This window comes from Antennarius striatus, chromosome 2 (assembly GCF_040054535.1).
Source record: "Antennarius striatus isolate MH-2024 chromosome 2, ASM4005453v1, whole genome shotgun sequence".
Classification (NCBI taxonomy): Eukaryota; Metazoa; Chordata; class Actinopteri; order Lophiiformes; family Antennariidae; genus Antennarius; species Antennarius striatus.
In genome coordinates this window covers 22,184,067-22,210,825 of record NC_090777.1, presented here as the reverse complement: position 1 = coordinate 22,210,825, position 26,759 = coordinate 22,184,067, and the positions used below count along the sequence as shown (strand labels likewise).

Genomic DNA, 26,759 nt, shown 5'->3' with positions numbered 1-26,759 from the left:
CATAGGGAAGGTTAGCTTCCATTGTTCCCGCTCAAATCACATTGTTATAGATATTTCCACATTGTTACATACACTCTCCACTGCTTGTGAAGCGGGGTGTACGCTAAATCCCTTTGGGGGGAGGGAGCCACGTTCTGAGCAGTTGGAGTGAACATATAGGATACATATAGGATCATCACACTGAGGTGACCCAGTTGGGCCACGTCTTCAATTGGTAGTTACACAAACATAGGTAACACAACACTTAGTTCTTGTCTACACTTCAGTAGTTATACCGCACCACATTAAGACGACAGGCCAAGGGGTGGAGTTTAATAGAAGAGGAGATGGAGAGGAGATGGAGACCTGTTTTCAGTCAACTTGTTGTTTTGGTGCGCAAAACACCTCCATTCTAATGATGATGTCGCCAATCTAGTGTCAATGTTACCATTCTAACTGTGAGCAATATGGATGTGGAGGAAGAAAATGGACTGTAAAGAACACACAAAAAACAAGAGCTACTTCAGTCAATCAATCAACCTTTATTTATAAAGCGCTTAATCACATCAACAGACATTTCATAGACACAAAATGAACGAAACAGACTCGTATAGTTGGTTTTATGTCACAGCATAAAAATCTTGTATTAAACTTTTTTAATAATGTTTTGCGTTTTTGAGTGTCTGCATCAGTCTTATAGTTTACAATGTTCACAAAACAGTTTTGGAGGCTTTGAAGCACATTGATGGGAAAATACATTCATAAAGTAAGAAGCCACTCATTAAAAGAATTTAAAAAGTTTTTAAAAGGAAAATAAAAAACATTTTCGGTTTAAAACGTAAAGAAAAATTTTTTTAAAAGTAAACTTTCACAATAAAAGTCACTTCCTATTAGTTTCCAACTGATACAGGAAGTAACAAATTATTTGAAGTTTGTAACAGATCAATACCGGAATAATAAATATGGCCTTTATGATAAAAAATAAAATATAGAAGATGAAAAACATTAAAAAACGAAATTAGAGCTATTCACGTTCCACTGAATTAAGCTGCTTCTGAGTTGACTTCACAGTTGACCACCAGAGGGCGACAATGCGTTGCTCATGTTTTCCTGTCCTGCCGCGCTGAATTCAACGATCTTGTGACACTTTATTTTAAACATTTCCTTATAAATACATTTCATGATAAAAGACAAATTAGAGCTTTTATATTGAAATCTCGGACACTTGTCTTCAATGTTTAAAAAACAAAGTACAGTATGAAAAGTATTTTCAAATTTTTACAAACAGAATTTATTTTATGGACTCTATGGGCTACTATACTAGATACATTAATATTGATATCAAATATTTGAAAATCTTATCTAAATATTAAGGTTAAAATTTGAATAACCTAAAAATATTATTTTATTTCCTAAAATTTCTTAGTAAGTTAAAAAAAATTAAACTGCATACAGAAAACATTTTATATATATATATATATATATATATATATATATATATATATATATATATATATATATATATATATATATATATATATATATATATATATAAAATACTAATAATATGAATATTTGGAGGTGCTACAGATTGTCTAGAGAAGTTTAAAGAAAATCATTTTCATTTGTTATAAATTACTGAACTAAAGTGAGAACTGCAAGTCCCAACAAATTTAAGTTTCTGTTGAGTCCTATGATGACCTCAGAATTATCTATCTAGAAATTGATTTCATTTCCCTAAAATAGCCTATTTTTGAGCTCAATTGGATTATATTTCTTTAGTCATCTTCAGACAACACATTTAATATGTAGATTTAATACTATGATGGTGTGAGACCGTTAGTGTGATAAGGAACAGTAAAGGCACCTGACACAACACAAGTGCTGTTCTAACTGTACTAGGGGGAACCCGTGGAAATTCCATGAGAAAATAATAATGTCAGACTTGTTTTCTTTTTTTTCTTCTCTGTCACAAGAAAACAAACTGCTGTGTCTGACGAAGCCCTAACAGCTCCGTGTGTGTGGGACGGACATACGCGAAGACGAAGGCCGCTTCAGCGTTACAGACTGGCCATCTGGGTAGACACCTGCTTCGTGAGTTCGGTCCTGGTGACTAAAGCATCAGGGTTCCCCACACAACAACATGAGGTCCATCACAATCAAAGAATATAAACCATTATGTTTGACGAAGCCAAAATGGCTCTGTAAATGAGACATGGACAAATGTGAAGACCGGAGATAAGTCGCTAGCGGCACGAACTTCAAGGTAGACACCGGAAGCGTGACAGAGTGAGGTTTTCAAGTGAGCTTATTCAAATACTGCATATCGGTGGGGAGATAATATAAAAATGTAATGATACTGCGGTACTGGAGTCCGACCAGTAGAGGCGCTGTTCTATCTGAGGCAGGGAGTTGTCCGTCCTTTCGTCGTTCAGGATCCTTTTTGTTTTGCTACAAATCTGGAACAAGCAGAAAAGAAAATGGAGAAAGGAGAAGAAAATGCAGAAGTGAGACCTCCCAAATACGACCCGCTTCATGTCTAACGTAACAGTTCAATTTATTCGATCCGGAATCCACCCACAAGCTAACGGTCACCCTCATTTATTTACATAAAAGACAAAAATAGTACCATTTACCACCCCATACTTCGATGTCCATATGTTTTAGTTTTACCTATTTTCACTGTTAATCTAAAGCTGCTATTAATGTTAGAACATTACTGAAAAAAGCTACCAGGCTAACTTTAGCAGTGACCAAGTAAGGAAACGCGGTTAACAGCTTCTAGATTCTCTGGTATGATTTATGAAACACTTGCTGTAAATAATCCATCAGTAAAAGCATCCGTACTATAGAAATGAGCTAACATTACCAGTGGCAGATTATATCATTGATAATGATGTCACAGTTTTGAAGTCAGTGTAAAAGGCATCTCATTTGTGCAGAACTCATGTAATATGACCCGTAGAAACACACCTGACCAGGTAGACGACCAAAATTAGCCAGGCTGACTTTATCAGTACATAAAACCAGAGGGACGAGACAGCTAACAGTTGTTCTGTGAACCTCCAAGTGAACATTTTGTTTTTCAATCAGCGCCAACCTCAGAAACCAAATACCAACAAAACACATGTCAACACTGAGCTCCCATTGGCTAAGACCTGCTACTTTACACCTTTAACCATTTACATTAGCTTGCAGCTCCTAGGCTCATCTGTTAATATCATTTTGAAAACTTAAAGGGTCGTTTCATCAGAACTGAAGTTTCTTCCATACTCTTAAAATATTCAAGTCCTATTTTAGGAGGGAACCGGTTTGTTTTTTGGACATCCAGATATTATTTTTGTTATTTATTTCCTTTAGTGCTCATAACAAACACACAAATGAATATATAACATGAAGTAAACTGAATCGCCGTTACACAAAACATCCTGGAATATTTCTCTAACTTTTTAAGACAAATTGAGACAAACGACAGAAAGTTTGGGTCCAAGTCTGTTTATATAAAAGTTTACCAAAAGAAGTATTTACAAACTCAGAGGCAACAAATCAATAATTAAGTGCAAACCAACAGATCAATGATAAAACCGATTTTACAAAGGGGCAAACATAAACGTCCAGAGAGGAAGAGGAAGTTCATCATCCAGACAGAGCGATCTGATTGGATGAGGTGATGCTGTTGCTGATGAATACAAACTGTGCGTGTGTGTCTGCATGTGTGTGTGTCTGTGTGTTGCTCCAGACTGCCTGTCCCAAAAGATAAACGTAAATGAGTAATTTTTAAAAAGAAGTTGTAGTAGGTGTCCAGTCTATGGATGAAGATTTAAATCCTCTGAATTCAGCCGGTTTATCGTTAATTTAAACCGTACATCATTCATCAGATATTCAACCTTATAGACCTTAACCACAAGGAATATGACTGTAACCATTAAATATGCACAGTTACAATTATAATAAAGTGACAGCACATAAAATCAAAAGATCGTTTAAATTGTTTCAAGCTAATAGAATGTTTTCATGTCTTCTGGGCAGAAAATAGACAAGTAGGAATCTGTTTCCTCACATAAACATAAGAGACTCTGATACAAAAAGTACTCAATGTTTAAAAAAAACAAATTGAAGTTTTATTTATTCCAAAAAAATGTTTTTAATCTCAACGAGACAAAAATTATTTTCAGTGAAGAAAATCACCCCGATCCTTCCTGATGTCGCTGCCTCATTTCCTCAAGATGATCAATTTTATTTTAAGGCAAAAGTCACTTTGTTTTCTTGTGGAATTCAGAATATTATTTTTAGTTTTTTGCTGGTTTATAATTTTAAAACCATAATTTCATGATGCCGAGAAACTAAAATTTATTATTACCATTTTCTTGTATTATTTAGACATTCAAAGACATGATTTGGCAGAATTCCTGTATCTGATTTAGCAGAATCAGATTGTGTCTGTGTCCTGATTGCTGAGTCGGGTTGTGTTCTGGGCAGATGCTTGTGCTACAAGTAAAATTCATTGTGATTGTCAGAATGTAGTCAATATGGAGACAGAATTATGTTGTTTTCAGAAAGATTTGCAAAATTCTGGGACTCAATTTGTTTTGGGGGGCTCAGATCACTTGTGCGCCTTCTTATGAACCACAACTTCTGCAGATTCTGCTGTTCTGCCTCCTGCAGATTAGACATGAGTCCAGACTGATCCCAGAGCGGCAGCTTTGACGGGAACTTCCACCTGAGGTTCCTCTTCCTCCTGGTTTGACCACCACCCAAACACAAACCAGCAGATGATTTCATTCCCGCTTTAATCAGGACAGCTCAGATTTTTTTTCTAATTAATCAAAAGAACGAGTCAAAAAGACGTTTAAACAAAAACAAGATACTTATTTTTGTCCTACATCCACCGACCTCCGACACGAACCTGATAGCACAGAATGTTTGATTTTTGTCTCCATGACGACCTGCAGCAGCTGAAGTAGCTGCTCATTGTTTATGTAACAATCCAAACAGTAATCAATAATCAATAATGTTGCAGCAACAGCAGAACTATTTTCTCTGCTCAGCTCTGGAGACAAAAACAACCCTCCCAAAGACGAGCGACATAAGAAGCAGCTGACAGACATCAAGCCCCCCCCCATGGCCCCTGCAAACACAAAGACATTCAGGACACGCCCCCACAGGACGCCTCCTTCAACGAGGCGCCGGCAGGACACAATAATTAAGATTTGTTCATTTAACAGGTGCTCCAATCAACAAGCACCGTCTCCTAAGCTCCGCCCCTCTGATCACACCATCTGACATACCTGCACAAACCTAACGACACCGCTAACACCGACACGCAAGTATGGCTTCTGTACAGATGAAGGGAAAAGGCACCAAACACAAACGCGGCAGCCATCAGGAGCCACGTTAGAGGTTATTCACTGTGCAGCTCCCCACAAGGCTTCTGATTCGTTAAAAAGTTTTAATCAGTCTGACCAACCGGCAGCAAGATATTGAGCAATAATCCGGTTAACTCCTGAGGCCACGGCCACAGCGTGGTGCGACAGATTGTAACTTCAAACTGGGATGCAAATAAACGACGGACATCTGAGAGGAGAGATCGATTTCAGAGAGAGATCGATTCTCATTGGCTCTAAAGCACTGATGCCATCAACACCAAACATTTGAGGTCAGCAGATATGCTAATGTCACAGACTCCTCCCATCCTTGTCCAATACGTAAACAATAATCGGTTGATAAATGAGAACAATTTTTGTCTTTTTTTTGTCTGGTGTTTCAGTGTTCCGTCGGGGAGCTGCACAGTGAAAACAATTGATCAGCATCAGATCAATAATCAATACATCATCTATATCAGCATAAGGCTTCATTCAGTTTTCATTTTCATTCAGTTAGTAAAAGAAAGAGTTTAAGGCAAAAAGGGCAAGAAAGGGTTTCTTCAGCTCCCTCCCTCCTCCTCCTCCTCCCTGAGCTATGGGTGGAGGACAGACTTTAGTGTTGGGGAGGGAAAGCGGTTAAAACCCTCCTCCTAACAGGGGAGGAGCAGCGAAGGAGATGAACGTCTGCGCCGCACCTCAAACCAAATGTTAGTTCTGAGCTCCGAGGACATCTTCAACTCCTCTGAGCTCCATTTCATCACAGCAGGAGTTGAAAGGAAGTTGGGTTACTCATGTGGCGGGAAAAAAGAGGAGGAGTAGGAGGAGGAGGAGGAATAGTTATAAAAGATGAGGAGGAGAATGATCAGTGTTTCTCCACCGTCTCCAGAAGGTCAGGAGGAGAAGCAGGAAACAGGAAGTCAAGAGGAGCGAAGGATTGTAAAGAAAGAGCAGGAGGGTGAGAGACAGCAGGAGAGGATGCAATCCCGACCTCTGACCACCCCACCCCAGGAGCAGGAAGTGAGGAGAGAGGCAAGGGGGGTTGGGGAGAGTCACTTCACCAGCACTGACTTTGGCAGAAACGCCTCCATCTCTACGCCTCCGTTCGTCCTCGGCGATGGTGAAGACACCGAGGAAGAGGAGGAGTCCGAGCCGCCAGTTGTTCTGGGGAGGCTGTACATGCAGACGGCGGCAATGACGAGTCCCGCCCCCACCGTGAAGAGCAGGTCCAAGTGGAAGCCGAACAGGTGTATGGACAGCACCGTGGAGACGATGATGGAGAAGGAGGTGGCGAAGCCCTTCAGGATGTTGTCAGCGTACTTCACCACCACGGCCACCAGCAGTCCGCCGAACGCCTGGTTCAGGATGACGCACCACACCATGCTGGTGTAGCCGTGCAGGAAGCCCCGCTCAGCCACGGCGGCGCCGTCGTTCCACCACAGTCCCAGCATGCCGAGCGACATGCCGAAGATCCCCAGCTGCACGTTCCTCACCCAGACGGAGGCGGAGCTCCCCTTCAGGATCTTCTCAAAGTAGACGCCGGCGAAGCCCGATGACATGCAGCTGATCACCACGGCAACCAACCCCACTATGTAGCTCTGAGTGGAGCTGTCTACAACAGACGTCTCCTTTTTCCCCTCCTGCTGCACCTGTGGGTCCAGCGGTGACAGTCAATCAATCAATAAGTTCATTGATCAACATTCAGAAACCTGATCAGCATTCAGAAACCTGCTGCATTCAAAAACCTGCTGAAGCTGATTTTCAGCTTCAGCAGGTGCTTTTTCTGTACGCCTCATACCTGTACAATGGCCACTCCAGTGAAGAGCAGCAGCAGAGACACCCACTGAACTCTGGACAGAGACTTCCTCAGCATCAACACGCTGAAGAGCGCCGTGGTGAGGATCTTCAGCTGGTACGTCACCTGAGGAGGACACAAGTTCAGCGGTAGATCGCCAGCTGTTCAGCAGCAACACGTCTACTGGCTCAGAAGCTACAGAGAAGGTTTGTCTTTAAAACAAAAGACAAACATCAGTTGGGATGTTTATTTACACTGTCATTTCCTTCGGCCCAAATAAATCAGGTACAGAGCGCTGTGTATGAGAGGCGGAGCTCTCGGTACTGTGTGCAGGAGGTGGTACTGACCTGGAAGGTGGCGGCAGGCAGGTTGGAGATGGCAACGTACTGCAGGTTGTTCTGCAGGGTGTAGATGAGTGAAGGAATGGCCAGTTTCAGGGTGTCTTTGTACTGGTAGACGACGGCATCCACCAGGAACAACACTGTCTGCTTCACATTGACTGCAATACAAACACAGATTTCTGTTTCTTCTAACATCTTTCCACTCTTTTTCTTCTCTGTCACGACAGGAGGCTACCGTGACTCTTCACATCCGTCCTGGTGTTGCGGCTACCAATGGCTAATAAACATGTGTGTGGCGTGTCTACAAAACTCACGTCTCTTCTGCAGCAGGATGAGAAGCAGACACGTCAGCACCTTCAGGACCTCCGCCATCACGACAGCTGACGTCGCAAAGAAGCGGTCGCCAGGCAACGTGCGGACGTACCGGATGCTGAGAATGAGCGATGCATTCTGGACCACCAGCACAGCCAGGCTGATGTACTTCAGCTTCCGGTTCACTGCAGGGGAAACACTTGATCACACATCCGACAGCTGATGTGGGTTCACACTGCTGACAGGTACAGCTCCTCCTCACCAACAGGTTAGCGATTCACACTTTTGTTTTTGTTTTGGAGTTAAGTTCTACCTTGTGAGCAACAAAACGCTTTTCTATGTAAAAGAACGCATCTGAAGCAGTGACACAGGCGGCTGTACATTCTGATGGTGCACATTAGTGATGCTCCAGGCAACACACACACCCTGACTCTCATAGCGAGTGGGGGATGGACTCAGATTTGGTTTAACGCAAGTTAAAAAACAACAAATAATGCTTGACAGGCCAAATAAAACCTCCAAATTTGCATAAAATAATAACAATAAATGAAAACGAAAACCTGTTTAAATAAAATATCAATAAATAAAACCTCTTTATACAAAATAATAAATAACCTTCTCTTTTTAATTAAAATAATAAAACCTCGATAGCCAGATCGATAAATCGATCGACAGATCGATCGATAGACTGACCTGAAACGCCCAACCACAACATCGGAACTTGTAACACACTCGCTCCCCGGAACACTGAAACTGAATGTGGAGAGACCGGACGCGGACCCGGAGACACCGGACACGAGGGTGTTACCTGTGAACTAAACGTCCACGTCACCAACGAGCTACGAAGCCCATACCTGCTTCAACCCCCCCGCAGGATCTTAGCATTAGCATCCTGCACAAACTCCGTGAAACAAGCTGCTAAAAATTAGCCTAATCTGGTTAGCTTCGAGCTTGTCGTGTTAGCATGCTAACAGCCACTTTCTCTTTATTTACGTGTACCGACGTTTAGCATATTAGTTAGCTTGTCTCGTTAACTTCTATAAAGAAGTTAGCTAAGTCTGATAGTTTAGCCGCTCGTTAGCTAGCTACTAAAGCCACTCAGGAACGGAGTTTTAAATGACCGACATAAACAAGTGAAGCTCAGTCATGAAGCACCTACCCGGGAATGAAACCGTTCGGGCCGGCAGGAGTCTCTCTGACCGGGTCCACCCACCTGGATTCTGACTCTGGTTCGCCGTCGTTTGCTGCGCCGTCCCGCTATGATGCCCGCCGCCCGTGCCGCTCTGCATCTTCGCGTCCAGCGTTGCTCCTGCCCGCGGCTCGGCTAGCGTGACGATAGCCTCCAGACTGAGGCCGCGTCTCCGGTCGGACCGAACGCGGAACTAACGGAGGGGGGGAGGACGGCGGACTGTCAGCTTAACAGAGATGGGCTGCCTGCGGTGACGTCAGCAGTCAATAAGGAAAACACTACGAGGAGGAGGTGACGTATTGAAGACGAAGTTCCTGCGAAGATAGGCGGAAAAGATGAGGTGTCACTCCTAAGGAAAAATAAAACATTGAACTGTGACACAAATCGAATTTTACACTCACCTGTCAAACTGAGTCGAAGCAAAGGAATGTCGGCTCTGGAACTCGTTTTAGACCGCAACAGAAAAGGAGGAATGTTGACATCAATTCAGCTTCTGGTGATTTCAAATATAAATCAGATCAGGAAATTATAACAAGTTTAGTTTTACAGTCAAGACACTCATATTAAAAAGAAACTGAAAACAATTTAACGATCCTTTTCCCAGAATGTGAATCAGGTAAAACTACCACTGACACTCATGCTGAAGACACGTGGTCAACTTCTGAGCGGCTACAGTCCAGGACTGCACCGCACCTCAAGGAAGTAAAATAATTATTCTCTTCCTCTTCAGGTCGGCAAATCTGATGACGTCGAGACAAGTATTAACTGTAAGAAATGTGCGCAAATCATTTGCACAACACTGTATTAACAGGTCACTCATGTGCAGCAGAAAATGTTAATTTGTGGTTCCAGCTATTGTGTACAGTTATTTTTGACAAGCAAACAAGGGCGGCTTGAATTGAACATATGACTTAAGGAAGGTGGCTCGGTGGTTCGCGCTACGTGGGTTCCCACCGGGTTCCCCGGCTTCCCCTCACCACCAAAAACATGAAGTCATGGAGTTTTCTTGTATTTTCAACAAGAAAATAAAATAAAAGGTAACATGTTGTGCAAGCACAGGAAACATTTTCTATTAATCATTATTTGTTCTAATAAATAGATACACAAAGTTAATTTTCAGTACGCGGTGATTTTAATTAACATCAGTAAATAAAAAATAAATGATGAAAATATTACAAATCTACAAATGAATGTTGTGTAAAACACGTTGTATGTATCTGAATGTCCAATGAGGAATAAAAAGTATTTTCTGAAAAAAATTTTTTTTAGGTTATTATTAATTTACGGTAGCGAGGCTCGTCTCCAGGTGTGGCTGCGGAAGAGCTCCAAGTCATCGTTATACAGGTAAGTAATTTAAGATCGTTGTTATTCTATTGTTTGTCATTTTCATTCCAAGAGGTTCAGGTGAACCTGTTCAGTTTCATTCTTTGTGGATGATTCATGCGGATTTCATAGCTCGTTAAACACAAGCTTCCAATTAATAGCGACAGTGACACCTCTGTTCATTGTCTCAATTTGGAGAAATCCTATCGATTGCTCGAGCAGCTCACCTGTAAGACGTTTATGTCCTTTGGCGCCACCTGATGGTTTGATGCAACAACAACCTGGGGTTGCTGAGTCACGTGTTCATGTCGGCTTTCCACTTGAGATTAGAAAAATTCTCATTTACTGATCAGCATTAACTTGATAACAAATTTTGTAAATGCTGTCACACGTGTACTCAGGAAGATTGTGGGTAATACGTGAAACACAAATCAAGACATGATCAGATGACAAAAACGTTTTTATTAAAACGTGAGATCTTTGCTTTTCTTTGCGATCCATAATTTCATATTTAATGTAAATAAACAAAATCAGTGAGGACGAGTCACTTAAAACCAAAAATACATAAATACCTATGGACACCAGAATCAGAACCGCGGGGTTCACAGAACACCGAACAATTGTAATATCACCAGGTGTCACAAAAAAATAATAATAACTAGACATCATTTTTGAAAACTCAAAATCCTGACAAGCATATTCTATAATTTATGTAATACATATCAAATTATTACCATATATTTTATGTATTTCTATTTATAACAAAAAGAAAAACAATCTGTTTTCATAATAAGAACCTCAGACAACTAAGACCCAGAGGAACCTGGGGACTGGAGACAGATCCGGGTTAACCAGGCAGCTTTAAACTCTAGGACTGAAACCTGTGTGAAACATGAGGCGGAAAAACCCTTAGAAAACAGAACATCGAATGTAGAGCAGAAGTAGATTTCTGGAGAACAGTTCCTCTCAGATGGAGTAGAACATCTTTGGTGAACATCAGCATCAAGTCAAAGAACCGCTGAAGAGCTGTAGATGTGTTGAAGCTGGTTAGCGTTAGCTAATCATTCTCTGGATTGCGTCTGAGCGTCTTTCGAGGAAAATGAAGCAGGCTGCTGCTTCTTGAAATATTAAACATATCAATAAATAAATGGAAAGAAGGAGTAGGAGCTACAGCGACCTGCTGCTGTGGTCCTCCTGCAGCTCTCTCCCTTCCTCATCCACCTCTCCTCCCTCCATCCACGAGTGAGACAGGATCTCTTCCAGGGTTGGACGCTCCTCAGGCCGGTAGGACAGACACCAGCGAATCAGAGACTGGCATTCTGGGAACAAAAGGGAGGAGTTAAACAAGAGACAAGGTTGATATTCGCCTGAGTCAATAAGAATTCACAGGAGCCGGAAGTAGGTGGGGCTTCAGCACACCTTGGGAGACTCGTCTGGTGAAAAGGGGCGTGGCTTGTACAATCTCCTTATCGTATTCAAACGGGATGTCGCCACAAACCATGTCAAAGAGCAAAACGCCAAGAGACCAGACGGTGAGAGAGACCGCCTCGTAGGTGTGAGACAGGATCCACTCAGGAGGACTGTAGACACGGGTCCCTGAGGAGAAAGAGGAGGAGGAGCAGGAGCAGGAGGCGATAGAAGAGATGCTGTCAGAACCACTCAAGGACTGCAGACCGAATGAACTTCAGGTTCATTTAAACAGTTTGATACTACTGACTGTCTAATCAATTAATCAATGCCTGTGATTCCATAGAGCGTCATTGATATCAGACGCCATGACTTACCATCAAACTCACTGTAGGGGGTCTGTTTGAGCAGTGCCCCCGAACCAAAGTCCACGATTTTGACCTCGAGCGTCCTGGTGTTGACCACGATGTTCTCGTCTTTGATGTCTCGGTGCACGACGCCCTGAGCGTGAACAAAACGCAGGGCCTCCATGATCTGACGGAAGAACCTGAACACAGAATGCCATCAGTGAGACCCGAACTAGACAGAACCAGAAAGAACCAGATAGAACCAGATGGAATCAGACAGAACTCAGGGAGGACTACCGGAGTGCCAGGTGTTCGGGCAGTGCTCCTATCTCCGTGATGAAGTCGAACAGATCCCGACTGTGAGGCGGTCGCTCCAGCACCAGCAGGAACCCCCGACCCTCCACCTCAAACCACTCCAGCATGCGGACCACACCCACGTGACCCCCGACCTCCGACAGGCGGTGCAGCAGAGCGATCTCCATAGGAACGGGATTGACTTCACCTGGCTGAAAAGGGAGATGGTTAGTTGCACCTTCTTGCACATTCAGAAAAATAAAAGAATAAAAAATTCAAAGTCAACTCTAAATATTTTAATTTTGGGGAAAATAAAGGTTCAAAAATCTAAAGTCTCTGCGTCTTCCATGTTTTTGTGTTTGATCGGTTCCACATTTTTTTTCTGAAGTTCATTTTTTTAAGTTAACGACAAATATCCTCATTATTTTGTTATGTAATTATGAGTTTTCATCACTATTTGGGCAACTTTTGTGCTGATCATTGTTACATACATAAGTTCTGATTTGTCAACATTTCAAAATGTCATTTTGTTGCCCTGAGTATGTCTGCAGATGACCAGGTGGGTTTTTTTTCTCCTACTGATGGTTCTTATTGGAGGAGGGGGGAGTCTCGCTTAAAAGGAACAGGTGAAGGGAAAACCCTATGGCGTCATTTCTTAACTGTGACGTCAAAGATTTCCGTGAAAAACAGGGTGAGCACCCACCCACGACTGCGATTCCCCTGTTAGTCCAGCAGAGGGCAGAGTTGACCCGCATGTACAGTCACATCATACACTTGATAAACGATAAGCAGCACCTTCATCTCTAGGAAACTATTTTTTAAAAATGACATCTATCAATGAATGAACGAATCAATGAATGAATAATCAATCCGGGTTCTTACCAGTCTGGTCCACTGCTGGACTCTGTCACTGGGGATCTGTTTAATAGCCACCTGGATAGAAAAATGATTTATGTTAATGCAAACATGTTATAAAATATTTTAATCCATTGATTAAAATAATTAACATATTGATTGGCGATAGTGACAAACTAACAAGAACTGATTGGAGGTTTTTATTCTGACCTGGAGTCCATCAGAGAGTCTCTGTCCCGAAAACACCGAACCGAAGCCGCCGCTGCCGAGCAGAGGCCCGCAGCTGTACCGGGAGGAGAACGGTTCCTGCCCTGAGACACAACGCGAGACTTTTACCGGTCTGTCGTTTCATGACGTCACGTGATTTACACTCACGAAGCACATTTACTGATAGACAACAGACGTTATTTTCTCCATCTTTCAATCATATTTACCGATTTTCCCCCGGACGTCCTTCCATTCAAACTCCGCGCTTCTGACCTCAAACATCTTGTGTTAGTTTGACTCAGCTGAAGTTAATCCGACTCATCACGACTCGATTCATTTTTGTTTTTTAATCCTTGAAGTTAACCGGTTCCCTGTGTTTAAAATAAAAATCCGCCGGACGTTATTTCCTAGCGCGCAGCGCTTCTCCGGTGTTTCGTCGCCGCTTCAAACTGACGTTCTATCGGAGTCTACGTTACGGTTTGTTTTGTTGTCAACATGACCACGCCCACAATGCCCTCGCTGTCGAATCAGAGCCAAGACGTGCGTTCAGTGTTTTGAACTGTGCGCCAACCAGAAGCCGCCTGCGGTGGAGCTCATTTAATATTCAAACCCCGCGTGACGAGTTCGTGGAATTCAGACGCGCGCGCCTCGACAACGGGAAAGAGGCGGACTGTTTCCCCTAAAACACACGCGAACACTCACGCACACGCGCGCGCACGAACACACACGTTAGGTCGAACTGAGCGCGTGCGGATATCAACGGTTCAACCTCAACCCTCGCGCCCTCTCGTTTCTGTGAAGTTTCGACTTCCTGTTTAAGGCGCGTTAAGCTGTGAGAATGACGTTAACTTCTGGTTTAAATCGTTATCGTAGTAAATTAGTAAAGTGTAAAATGAAGTTTAAGTGTTAAAAATTAAACCAAAACAAAGAAATAAATAATTTAGAGCCATAAGGTCATCAAAGGCTGTAGTTTATACAGAACAATGTGCGTTTTGTTTTTATAGGTGTTTATAATTTTTATTAGCCCTTTCTCTATGCTTGTGAGTTTCTTAACGTTTTCCTTCACTAAAAATATTATGCTTCTCTGAAAAAACCCTATTTCCAAAATTAAGTCGTAGAGATGTACAAAATCAACGTTTTAATGTGGAATCAGAAAATGTTGACTGTTTTTGAAAATGATTTTGTCATTTAGAATTTGTTTCAGAAGTTCACTTTTTTTGTCTCCACGTTTTATTCTAAACATTTGATTATTCTGATGTTTGAACATCAACCTGTGGGGAAAAACCTTTATTATAGAAGGACATGATTTGTATTTAATGGGAAAGAATTTGGTTTTTAATGTAATTTTCATAAAACTGAGATAACGATCATCAAACAGGCTTGAACAGAGCCAGTTGTGTTTGTACGTCCTTCTTTTATTAATAGTAACATAACAATGTTCTAGATTGCATTCTTATATGGTGAAAAGTTGTGAATAGATTGGGTGTACTCACAGCCCAATGACCAACAAGACTATTTTTAATTACATTACGTGGTAAAACTTCCACAGTGATTCCAGGATGTGAATCATACCTCACCCTGAAACTTATGACATCATCAGATACCTGAACAGGTGGCACTCTGGATTTTTATGAATGGACTCTCTACCCAACTTAAGTATTTACAACTAAATTTATGCAATTTATATTATCCAAAGTACAAATACTTACTAAGCCAAATGGAATTCATCACTGTAGATAAGACCATTGAATTCTATGGTGATGCATTTAAAATGTAACCAGAATTCCAGTATTTTGTATAAATGAGATGAAATTAACATGGAGACGCTTATTAAAGTGCAGTGAACACAAACTTGTATGGAGCAATAGCGTACCTTTTTTGGAATTTCCCTTTCTATAAATGTGTTAATTTTAACATAATTATTTTACATACATTTTACACACAAATTTCCCCACTGTGGGACAATAAAGGATTATTATTATTATTATTATTATTATTATTATTAAGCCTTAACACAAGTCTATTAGCATATATGTTGACAATGTGGTCCCGTCATGTAACAGGTGAACCAGACATGGAACCCAAACAGGTAAAACACCTGTCCTGTCTGCAGAGGCCCCACAAAGGAGGAAGTAACTCTTTGGCTCTTTTGTTTGCTCAATCAGGGAATTCTTCTTTAGGGAAATATATACAGTATTTTGGGAAATTCATGCCCATAAACCACAAATACGAGCCTAATATAGTTTTATCTAAAAAAGAAGAAATATTGGATTACTTTAGCCAACATATTTAGGTATTAATTTCAAAATAGCTTTTGTCCAAAACTAAGTGAAAATAGCAACAAGCAAACATATTAAACCCCTTTTTTAAAAACAATATTTTGTTTGGTTGTGCATTTCCTTCTGGTTTTAAAAGCATTTTGTGGATTTAATTCAATGTTTGGAGAACGTAAAGGACATCACATGATTTTATTCTAGTCATGTGAGCTTTGATAAGGAAACATTAATTTTTTAACAGTATACTGATATAAAACATGTGAAACAATGCTGCTGTCAGAGCTAACAACCTTAGCATTAAATAAGCATCTTTAAACCAGACTTCAGGTGATAGCCTGGTTGCTAAACAGCATGCTAACCAAATTTGTTTGGAACAGTCCACTGGCATTCATGACAGAGAGGAAGAGAAGGAAGAGGAGGAGCAGACAAAAGGGGATAAAGGACAGGAGATTAAGTCAAGAAATATTAGGGGAAGAAGGAAGCAAAAGAAAGGTGTTTGTGTGTAGAAAATAAATCTTTACATTTGGGTTTTTTGTTTTTCAGAAAACATTTTCCTCTTTTTATTCCAAGAAAAAAAAAAGATCTTTTCATCTCAAACAAGAAAATAAAATAAAACAAACTTATAATATTAATAACAACAATAATCAATTATTAAGAGGATAAGTATGACAATTCGCAATTTTTTTCTCTCCTTTTTTATTTATCTTTTTTTCTCTATGATGATATTGGTCGTGGTCAATTAACATGCAGCTAAATAAGTCTGAAGATGATGGTGGTGGTGGTGAGGAAGAGAAGGAAGGGTTGGAGGAGGAGGAAGACAAAAAGGAGGAAGAGGAGTGTGACTGGTGTCTGCTGGCATTGTGTTTCAATATCTGCCAGTGAAAACAGTCAGACCTGGTGTTGCTACTGGCAGCTAGGCTAACAGTATGGCAGCTTGTTGGCGGTGTTATCAACCTGGAGTCCCAACAATAGAACAGGTGTTAGCTGGTCCTCTAAAGAACAAGCCAACTTAGCTGACAGGATACAAAAACACCGTACCTTTAGCATGGCCATGTCTTTTTTAGTTCCAATTAGCATTCTAGCTCATAAGAAAATGTTCAATGTTCATCACAGGAGAATTAAGAATGAGGGGGAAACAAATTTGCTATTGATAACTAAGCTAACAATAACACGCCTTGTCAAAATGAAGGTACTAGAATTTAACACAGTAAGACTTCGGGTGACAGCATGCTAACTGAGACCAATAGAGACTGGTAATCTTTGTTAATTCTGATTAGCATAAAAAAGTTTTTTAATTCTGATTAAAACTGTTTTTACAAAACATCTTCCAGCATGAGCTCCGAGAAGACACTGCTGACTAGAAACAGCATGACATGTTGTCATAATTGTGATGAGAGCTGTTAGCGTGAGCATCAAGAACAGCAAAGGAAATACTTTGGAATAAGTAACTACGCTAACTGTGACACAGCTTCTTAACACACTTAGCTATAAAAAAGTAGTAAGACTTCAGGTAATGGCTTTCTCAAAAAACAGTGTGCTAACATAGCTGAAAGGACACGGATGTACATTGTTTTGTTGTTTTGATTACCATTCCTCATTGAAATCAATGGCCCTGTTAGCTACAGAGCTAATAGCCTGCTACACCGGAATATGGAAATCTCAACTGAAAATCTCATTGTTTCCTGTTGAAAGCTAGCTGCCAAATATGGTGTTTAATGTTGGTAGAACAAAATGACCACTGCTGCCGAATCAGCGATAAAAGGAGCTCCATCTGAGAGGAGACCAGTACTCGGACGGGGGAGGGGGGGTCGATGTGACTGGATCACTACTGGTTGGAAGGAGGTTGTTGGAGGAAAGGGAGAGGAGACGACAGAAAAGAGAGAAATGAGCAGATGAGTTGAAACATCTGGAGAACAAAAAACGAGGGAGGAGTTCTTTATTTTTTTCCCTGGTCGATCTCCATCTGCGGGCCAGAGGCGGGGGGGAGCGGGGTCAGGATGACAGAGGGCAGGTCAAAGGTCGGAAAAGGTTGTATTTGAGTGTGTGTTTTTTTGTGTGACAGCCGCTATCAGCTGCTGTCGGGTGACGGCTCTCGTTCTCGATGCATGGCGGTGCTCTGGTGTTTCATGCTGTCCAGGTACTCCTGCTGAGAGACGGCCAGAACCGACGCCAGAATCTCATCATCCTCCCAGTCCGTCAGTCCTGAAGGCACACAGGGAGCAGAACTGACTCAGATACTCACATTGGTCACAGAAAGTGACAGGTCTATCTAGGGCTAAAAAAAAACAACAGGTAAATGAAGGTGATGACCAGTCAGGAAGCAGTGATGAGTAGGAAGGAAATGCTACGCTCCGCCCACTCATAATGGATCTGGTCTCATTCTGGAAAAACTCACGCTAGCAATAGTAGCTGTAGCCTTACCAAACGCTGTGGGAGACATCTCCTGCATAATGGCTCTGTACTCCAAATGATGACGACTCTGATTACTGGGACCTACACACACACACACACACACACACACACACACACACACACACACACACGCATAAATATTTTGACATAAACATCAAACCTCACTTATGTCATCTATTACATGCAATAGTGGCAACAGCTCGCTATCACAGTTAGTGTTAGCTTGCGTTAGCTGTCACACGTGTTACCTGGTGCACACGGGGAAGGGGGTTTGCTCAGAATGAGGGCAGCTCCGGTGGGGGAAGGGGGCTTGTTGATGGTCGACGGGGCAGTTGTGAGTTCAGAATGGGAGGGGTCGGAGTCACGTTGTCGCGGTGACCGAGCGCTCCACTCGTCGAAGCCGCTGGAGGCTGCGGCTGTAGCGGAGCTGCAGGTAGCGCTGGCCTTACGTGGCTGAGGAGGGCACGTCAGATTAAAGGAACATTCCGCCTGTTTCCCACCTCCATTTCCCCGATGACCCCACCCCCTCCATACCTGTCGGGCCTGCTTCTCCTGGTCCTGCAACCACTGCAGATAGGACTCCCTCGCGACCTGCTCCTCGATGGCCTCATTGGTGGCCTCCCAGTCTGTCGCTCGCTTCTTGTCCTCCAACATTTGCTGCTCGATCCACGACTCCTCCGACGTCTTGATGGCGGACTTCATGAGAGACTGCTCAGCATACTGGGGGTGGGGTGGGGTGGGGGGGTCACCGTCAGGAACACGCATAGGAAACACTCTACAACTCAACATAATTGAGATGGCTCTTACCCCTGGTTTGAAGGCGGGCAGTCCCAGTCCAACCCCAATCGTGGCTTTGTTGGGGTTCACCACCGAGTTGTAGTGGATGTTGCGATGGTAGCTCACTCTGATTGGCTCATCATTATTCTGGTGTATGCCGTGGAATGTATTGATTGGCTCTGTGGTAGGAAGAAGCTGCTGATTATTTCCACCGGTGGTGCTGATTGGCTGGAGCCGGTCGGGTGGATGGACTCACCTGTGCTGTACTGGTACACTTCCACCGGTCGGTTGTACATCTCAGCCATGGCCTGCATCTCGATGTGGTTGCCGTGGCAATTGTTTTTCCTCTTCCTGTTGATGTATGTAGTGAAGTCCTCTGTCACGTAGTTGGAGAAGTAGTCAGCGTTCTTCATCTGGACAGAAAACAGATGTGACAACCTGGAGGTTCAATGGAGTGAACAGGTGAGTCCAGGTGAGGTCAGAGGTCAGAGGAGCTCACCAGGTAGTCCATACAGTGTTTCCGGACCACTTCATGCATGTCCTGGTCGCCATACACCTGATCAGCTGAGACACAAAGACAGGTTGGTCAAACAGTCAGAGGAGAGTTCGTCACATTTAATCCATCATTTAGACACGAATGTATTCATGTTAAATACTGTCAGCTGTCGCTCGCTTGGTTTCCCTCCACATCCATCATGTTGATATGTGTTGGTGCTAGCATTGCTAATCTGGAAGCCAACACATGTATACTTCCTGCTCAGGGAGGAGCAACAGGAACTTCAACTAACTACCTCATCAGCTCGCATTTTCACTTGGTGCTAAAGGAGAAAATAAGCAGCAGCAGTTTCTTCTCTGGCTGTAATCGTCACATGTTTGACTTTTTTAGTCTGAAATCCAGAGACTGAATGAAAAACAAGTGGAAACACCTGAATTTATCATCTGCAGGAAAACAAACCAACAGACTCAGAACGAAACCAGGAAACGAAACATACCATAGAGACTCAACCCAGACTGGTCGGCTACACACAAACACACACACACAGACACACACACGCACACTTCATGCAAATGAGCATCACTTCGGTTCGATTTACAGCAAGTCACCTGATGTGTCACCACTGCGATTCTCAGAATCTCCCTGACAACTTCCTGTTTCTCTTAAACTGTCTACTGGTGTGTGTGTGTGTGTGTGTGTGTGTGTGTGTGTGTGTGTGTGTGTGTGTGTGTGTGTGTGTGTGTGTACATGTTTGTGAGCGCGTGTGTGTGCAAAAGGTCATCAGTTAAAATGTTGAAAGTGATGCGACCTCGCCCACATGCATTCGAAAACTATGAAACGGTTGAGCAGAAGGTGCGATTTTATAAATATGTATGTATATGTGTGTGTATATGTATACACACAATAGCGGGAACCCATGGAAATTCTCTGATAAAACAATAATATCAGACTTCAACAAACATATGAAAACAAATGTATCGGAATTATAAACCAAGCACACCCAACGTAGTCAGAAAACAATGTGGTGACATAACGACTTTGTGTTGGCAAATCATGGATTGCGCTGGACAGGCATTCTGAAGCCACGGATGAATGTTAGCAGACTAACTGGAGAAAGAAGGCTAACTTAATGGTGAGATCAGGAAAGGAGCTAACTTTAAAGGAAAAGACACCTGTCAAAAGAGCAAGTGGAAAAGCAATTTTAGAGAAGTGATAGTTATAAATATAAAATAATAAATAATAATAAAAAAATATACACATTGCTCTCTCGCGCATTTGTGCATCAACGCTCACCACTTCACCTCATCGCGGATTTTTGGTAGGCAGTCACGTGATACCGTATTTGCATTCTATTGGCTGACGGCATCCGGAAGTGCACTCCGTTCTGTGAGTCTCGGACTTTCGTGAGACACAAAAGTGCTTTAAACAGTCTGCAAGAGTATGGGGAAAGGTAATACAGATAGAAGGTGGTTTAATATCAGTATGGGGAGGGTTCATAAACCCTTTAATTCACTGTAAATAATAAGATAAATTGATTGCAAACTCGATCGAGATTCCTCAATCGCATATAGTTCCTGGAACGCATTAACCGCAAAGACCAAGGGCGCACTAAAGAGGAAGAGGAGGAGTCAGGCGTTACATCCAGGTCTGGCCAACCCATGGCTCTTTGCCTCGTCTCATGAGGCGCCTACATTCATATCAAAGCTTGTGTGACGGCAGACTCCACCAACAGAGTTTCTAAGGCCATTCTGCTTTTTATGTCAGGTGTCATTAGCGCATTTCAAGGCTTCAAATCTTCAGCGCCACTTCAAGCACTTCTCTCCATGCCAGCATCAACCAAGAATTTCCAAAAGAGAATGAATTCGCAAACACAAGTTGGTCACCTTGAAAAGTCAGACATTTACATTCCATGTGTATGATGTGGCTCTTTGCAGTGACACAGTAAAACATGTGGCTCTTAGTTTGAGTGGTTGGCCACCCCCCCGCGCTAGATGCTGAGAAAACACACCAATACATTTCAAACTTCTGTGGAATTACACACACACGCACACGCACACACACGCACACACACACACATACAGAGGAAGCAACACTCTGATTGGTCAGTCTGGATGCTCTTCTAAGAAAGAGGTGTGGCCTACTTGTCTGTCTTCTGATGTCGATAAAGTTTTTATCTGAAGCTGACAGTGTCCTGGTCAGACTCCACCCCGACCAGAAGAGCTGGGCTTCAGACTACAAACCGTTGTGGGTACTGTAGTTTGATTATGTATTTTTTTCTATTGTAACAAAAACGTAACAATATATCAAATACCTAGAGTACTGTCAGACAGCTCATGAATAACCACCAGCAGAGGGCAGCATCACAGCATCTGGTCCGTTGATCCAAAGAAGAAGAAGAAACAGCGCCACCACCTGTCTGTTATGTGTTCTTACACAGTTCACGTACGATTGGCTTCATCCTCTGGTAATTTTTCAGCCACTAAATAGCACATAGCTAAGGAATTGTAGACGTTATTGGCTTTCTGAAACGCCGACCCTAAACCTCAGCATGGACACATGATGTTAAAACGATCCAGCCCATTAACACTCGATGCAAACAGGCCAAGGAGCTGTGAATACAGGACTTAGGTCTACGCGTTGCGCATCCCATACTCCATCTTAAGCCAGGAGCCGTGACCAACAGGTCCAACGGGTTTCATCAAGACAGCTGGAATGTGACCGCCGCCAGTTGTGTTACCTCTACCAAAGTATGAGTACAACAAAGTAAAAGTATTCCTCATATTAGCAATGTCAGCGTTAATAAAGGTAACGTTTGAGATTATTTTTATATATTTACAATAAAACATAAAGCTGCACTTGTGAGTCAAATGTCATTTAGATATCTGTCTGGCGTTGAACAGCACAGGTGTGTGTGTGTGTGTGTGTGTGTGTGTGTGTGTGTGTGTGTGTGTGTGTGTGTGTGTGTGTGTGTGTGTGTGTGTGTGTGTGTTTCTTGCTGGTCCAGTCTGTAGCAGGTCTTTGACAACACACTTTAAAAACAAACACACAAAAGGAATCTTTTAGCTTCTCTTATTTTTGACCTGCTGAATTGTGACGATGTAATGAACAAATAGGAGCTGATCTAGCATCATGTGGGGCGTATCCAACAGAATTTTTATTAATATATTAATTTAATTTTTTTTATATGTTCTGTCTGTAGAATCAGAAATATAAGTATTATATATAAATGATGACTTCAGGGACTTTGTACATTCTATTGGGCCTAAAGCTTTTAGAACAACAACAAATACTGTTAAAAAAAACCCCGCAAATACAGTAATCCCTCACACATTAGCACTTCAAAATTCACAGCTTCACCTCATTTTGGATTTTTAGAAAGTAGTCATGTGATTCAGTACGCGCATTTTATTATCTCACAGCATCCGGAAGTGCGCTGCATTCGGAGATTCACGGAACGCAGCGCACTTCAGTGTATTAAACAAACACTTAAAAGAAACACAGTCGAACACTGACATCTGCTGGTGACCAAAGGAACTAAACACAGACCCCAGGTGTGTGTGTGTGTGTGTGTGTGTGTGTGTGTGTGTGTGTGTGTGTGTGTGTGTGTGTGTGTGTGTGTGTGTGTGTGTGTGTGTGTCACTCACCAACTGCTCTGAACAGACACGCCCCGTCCTCCTTCATCTTTTTGATGACAAATCCTTTCTTTTCCCGCAGAGCTTTTTCAAACCAGTGCTCCTGCTGAACACACACACACACACACACACACACACACACACACACACACACACACACACACACACACACACACACACGAACACACAAACACACACATACTCAGATTTTTACCAACCAAACTGTCACATTTCACTCTTCAATACAAGCATTTAACCTTTTCTTACACCACTCATCTCTCTCAACATAGGCATGCGTTACCATGGAAACAGAGACATCCTCCATACAGAAGTATCCTGCATTTAAATTCATTTTAAACAAGATTTCAAAACAGAAATGTGTAAACATGTCAACAATCATTGTGACCTCTCCTAGAACCCCCAGATCGGTATGGAGGTCCCCCTTGATATGGGGAGGGGGGGGGGCAAATTGATCAGTGATCAGCGTTGCTGTTATGTGTGTAATACTCATGTTATTATTAGGTTAGTCTCTCTCACACACTCACACACACACACACACACACACACACACACACACACACACACACACACACACTTGTTTTTATTTGAATTTTTTTTAAAAGGTTATGTTTTCTTTGAAATCAACAACAGACAACTGATCAATGAGTTTTCATTCTGTGGATAAAACACTTTTACTGTATTATTGATTGTTTTTATATTGTGCTTCTTTGCATTGTTTAGAGATCTGGTCACCACGGCAATTCTGATACTGCATTTGTCAATTTAAACAAACGACCAGAGACTCGACTTTCTTTATTACTACTGCTGACTAAAAGACTACACCTCCTTAAAAGCACATCTGGTCGGACGTTTTTCACATCATACAAAAAGTAATTTAAGGTTATAAACATGAAGATGTTTTTTTTTTTCAACAAACAGTAAAAACTGCATTTTAAGTTTATAACTTAATGTAGAATTTTCAAAGAAATAAAGTTTTTAAAACCAGAACGAGAAATAACTCACTTAAATATTTAACATCTCAAAGAAATGAACTGTGACCAGTAGCAATTTAATAAATGAGCAGTTACAACAGAAATTAGAATTAGTGTAAAAATTCATTGTAAACAGAACTATTGTTTTACTGTAATACTGCAGCACAATAAGGTAATACTAGTTCATACTGTCACCTTGTGTGGAGGTATCACCTGTATGATTTACTGCATGAATACAGTATAATGAAGACATTTTCTTATTGTGTACTAAAAGTAGTACAATATTGTCAGACTACTTTATTATGGTAGTATTGACGTATTTCCCAGTAATGTTTTTGAATTGGCCTTTTAAGATGAACGTCACTGGTTTCATATGCAACAAAAATATTATTTCAAATGTAAACTGACTTCCACGTAAAGATATTTAAACACAAAATTTAACTAAAGTCAGTTAAACCTGAATCTAAAGTAAGCTCCAGGTAAACTCAGGCGTGTCTGTCCCCATTCAGATCACTCTTCACTCAGCATTTTCTTTTTCTCGCTAAAATATGAAACGTCCCTGTTTATTTCTAGTTACAGCGGACTGTAAGATTATTTTAATATCCGTGTCCTGTCTGGGTTGTAAACTAATAAAGCCCTGTAGGTGTTGGGACCAGACCCTCACCCATTAAAGCCGCTCATATTTACACTCCGGTGCTTTTAGCTTCTAGCTAACATAAGCTAACGTTAGCTTCCTACCTGCTCCACGGTAGCCGGGTCCATGGACTGCAGCCGGGCAGCGTTTTCGTACTCGTCTTCACTATTGTTCCCGGCTCCTTCCTCCGTGTCCTGGGTGGACCCCACACTTCCCGGTCCGGCCACACCGGGCTGGCCTCCGCCCGCCAGAGCCGCCACCACCGCGCCGGAGCAGGTGCCAGCCTGCCTCCGCCTCTTGCTCAGACCGGGCCCGGAGCAGCAGCTGCCAATGCCTCCACCGCAACCGACGACGCCGCCCGACACGACGAGATCGCCGCGGGACCCAGCCACCATTCCCCCGGTGCTGTCCCGACCGTCGCCCGACCCTACCGGCGACACGGACCCAACGGGTGGCGGAGAGGCCTGCTGCGGCCGGGAGCTCGCTTCGATGCTCCGCCTGTCGTCTCTAGCAGAGGGCGGAGCGGGTTGGTAGGACCACGGCGGAGGTGAAGCCCTCGGTCGCGCTCCTGTCCGCCCTGCGTGAGGGTGAGGGTGCTGGTGAGGGTCGGAGCCGCTTCGTCGGTCGCTGTCATCAGCGTGGTCCGAAACGCCGACCCCGGAGCTGGGCTTCTTCTTCGGGAGAATCGTCATGGTGGTGTCAATGTGTGAGGGAAGCAGGGAGGGGGTCAGAGGGTGACGAGTCCTCCCTTTCTAGATCGAATGATTCGGTGTGTTCGCCCTCCGCTCCGGCCGTGCGGTGCTGATCACCGAGCTAGTCCTCCTAACGACCGAATCCGACGGAACAAACGACAACTCGGCTCCTTTTTGACGGCGAAGGTGAACAAAAACAAAACGCGTCTCCCTCTTCCCGTTCTCCAGCGTCCAGTCCACAAAACATCAACACAATCTGACGGAGGACAGCGACGTCACTTCCTGCTTGCGACGGCAGTTGTCTTACGTCAGGCCCTTTCAAAACAATATTCCTATTAATGCTTATTATATTTTTTAATTATATATGCATAAGAATAAGTAAAAGTCCCCTAATTAATAATTTATTATTGATATTTACTTCATATTCTTTTTGTACATCTTTCATGTTATCAATATTTGTCCTGCAGTGTACCACAAACTACTAGAACCCACAAACTACTAGAACCACAAGATTTAAAGCATATAGAGGTTGAATGTTATGTTCTGTGTATGTTAATGTAGTTAACCAGATATCCCTGGTTCTTTCAGTTTATGTTTCTTCCACAATCTTTTCACATTCCTCACTCCTCTTCCTCAAGTTCCATCTGTCTCTACTGTCACTCCTCAGATATGAACCCTCTATAGTACGGAGACTACCATTACAGCTTCATCCAGTGTGGTCCTGAGAGTCAGCTGGCAGGTGGAGCTGGGAATAATGGAAATACTGGGAATAATGAGATATCACATGTTACATTTCAGTCTACATCGCTGGATGCGTGCCAACCACATTTTAAGATCTCTAAATCACTTCTAAAACAGTGGTTACTGAGTCAATATTTGTCTTTTTTCAATTAAATGTGTGTATGGGCGTGTGTGGGTGGGAGGCATACATTAATAAATTGAATATAAACCTATACTGTAATATTTCACTGATTTTGACGTGTACCTAATAATCTGATCTGTATATACAAATATGTTTTGTTATATTCTTGTAATATGTTTTCACAAATATTAAATTATGAACTTAATAAAATATTGATAATGATCAGAGGTTTTACAATAAAAAAGAACCTAAGATTATTAAAGAGACAAAGAATAATAAGTGATCAAGTGTTTTTAATTACCCCTCAACACACACACACACACACACACACACACACACACACACACACACACACACACACACACACACACACACACACACACACACACACACACACACACGTGCATGTGTGGGCACCTTTAATTTACAATTTTACTTCAGGTAATGCTCAGTGCTCAGTAATAATAATAATAATAATAATAATAATAATAATAAACCCCGAACGTTTCCGGTCATTGACTCTGATGAACAGCAGAGGGCACCAGCATGCCCTCTGCTGTTTCAGATAACTGTATAG

General features: G+C 42.3%; 3 protein-coding genes across 9 annotated transcripts; all 3 read right to left on the bottom strand.

Annotated features, from left to right (window-relative positions):
* Nucleotides 1-1,555: 1,555 nt before the first annotated feature.
* Nucleotides 1,556-10,163, bottom strand: slc35a2 (solute carrier family 35 member 2). Of its 5 annotated transcripts, XM_068341666.1 has the most exons (8): nucleotides 9,610-10,163; nucleotides 9,378-9,469; nucleotides 8,947-9,290; nucleotides 7,790-7,972; nucleotides 7,482-7,633; nucleotides 7,138-7,260; nucleotides 6,411-6,988; nucleotides 1,556-2,438 (listed from the first exon to the last, which is right to left on the bottom strand). In XM_068341666.1, exons 3-8 carry the CDS (start codon nucleotides 9,074-9,076, stop codon nucleotides 2,411-2,413), a joined length of 1,194 nt encoding a protein of 397 aa, XP_068197767.1. In that variant the 5' UTR covers nucleotides 9,077-9,290; nucleotides 9,378-9,469; nucleotides 9,610-10,163; the 3' UTR covers nucleotides 1,556-2,410. The 5 variants fall into 5 exon arrangements, with proteins under 5 accessions (XP_068197767.1, XP_068197749.1, XP_068197783.1 ...); XM_068341648.1 differs by having other exon boundaries at nucleotides 9,378-10,163; XM_068341682.1 differs by having other exon boundaries at nucleotides 9,001-9,290; nucleotides 9,378-10,156.
* A 583-nt stretch (nucleotides 10,164-10,746) lies between these two features.
* pim2 (Pim-2 proto-oncogene, serine/threonine kinase) lies at nucleotides 10,747-14,314 on the bottom strand. The gene is made up of 7 exons (XM_068341695.1): nucleotides 13,637-14,314; nucleotides 13,413-13,513; nucleotides 13,230-13,280; nucleotides 12,351-12,559; nucleotides 12,084-12,253; nucleotides 11,719-11,895; nucleotides 10,747-11,618 (listed from the first exon to the last, which is right to left on the bottom strand). Exons 1-7 carry the CDS (start codon nucleotides 13,689-13,691, stop codon nucleotides 11,467-11,469), a joined length of 915 nt encoding a protein of 304 aa, XP_068197796.1. The 5' UTR covers nucleotides 13,692-14,314; the 3' UTR covers nucleotides 10,747-11,466.
* A 1,544-nt stretch (nucleotides 14,315-15,858) lies between these two features.
* Nucleotides 15,859-25,575, bottom strand: otud5a (OTU deubiquitinase 5a). Of its 3 annotated transcripts, XM_068341635.1 has the most exons (9): nucleotides 24,733-25,575; nucleotides 23,015-23,108; nucleotides 19,374-19,438; nucleotides 19,131-19,287; nucleotides 18,905-19,053; nucleotides 18,632-18,817; nucleotides 18,346-18,550; nucleotides 18,107-18,178; nucleotides 15,859-17,887 (listed from the first exon to the last, which is right to left on the bottom strand). In XM_068341635.1, the coding sequence occupies exons 1-9, from the start codon at nucleotides 25,318-25,320 to the stop codon at nucleotides 17,754-17,756; spliced, it is 1,650 nt and encodes a 549-aa protein (XP_068197736.1). In that variant the 5' UTR covers nucleotides 25,321-25,575; the 3' UTR covers nucleotides 15,859-17,753. The 3 variants fall into 3 exon arrangements, with proteins under 3 accessions (XP_068197736.1, XP_068197717.1, XP_068197728.1); XM_068341616.1 differs by having other exon boundaries at nucleotides 18,346-18,817; XM_068341627.1 differs by having other exon boundaries at nucleotides 18,346-18,817; nucleotides 23,015-23,105.
* Between the last annotated feature and the right edge of the window lie 1,184 nt (nucleotides 25,576-26,759).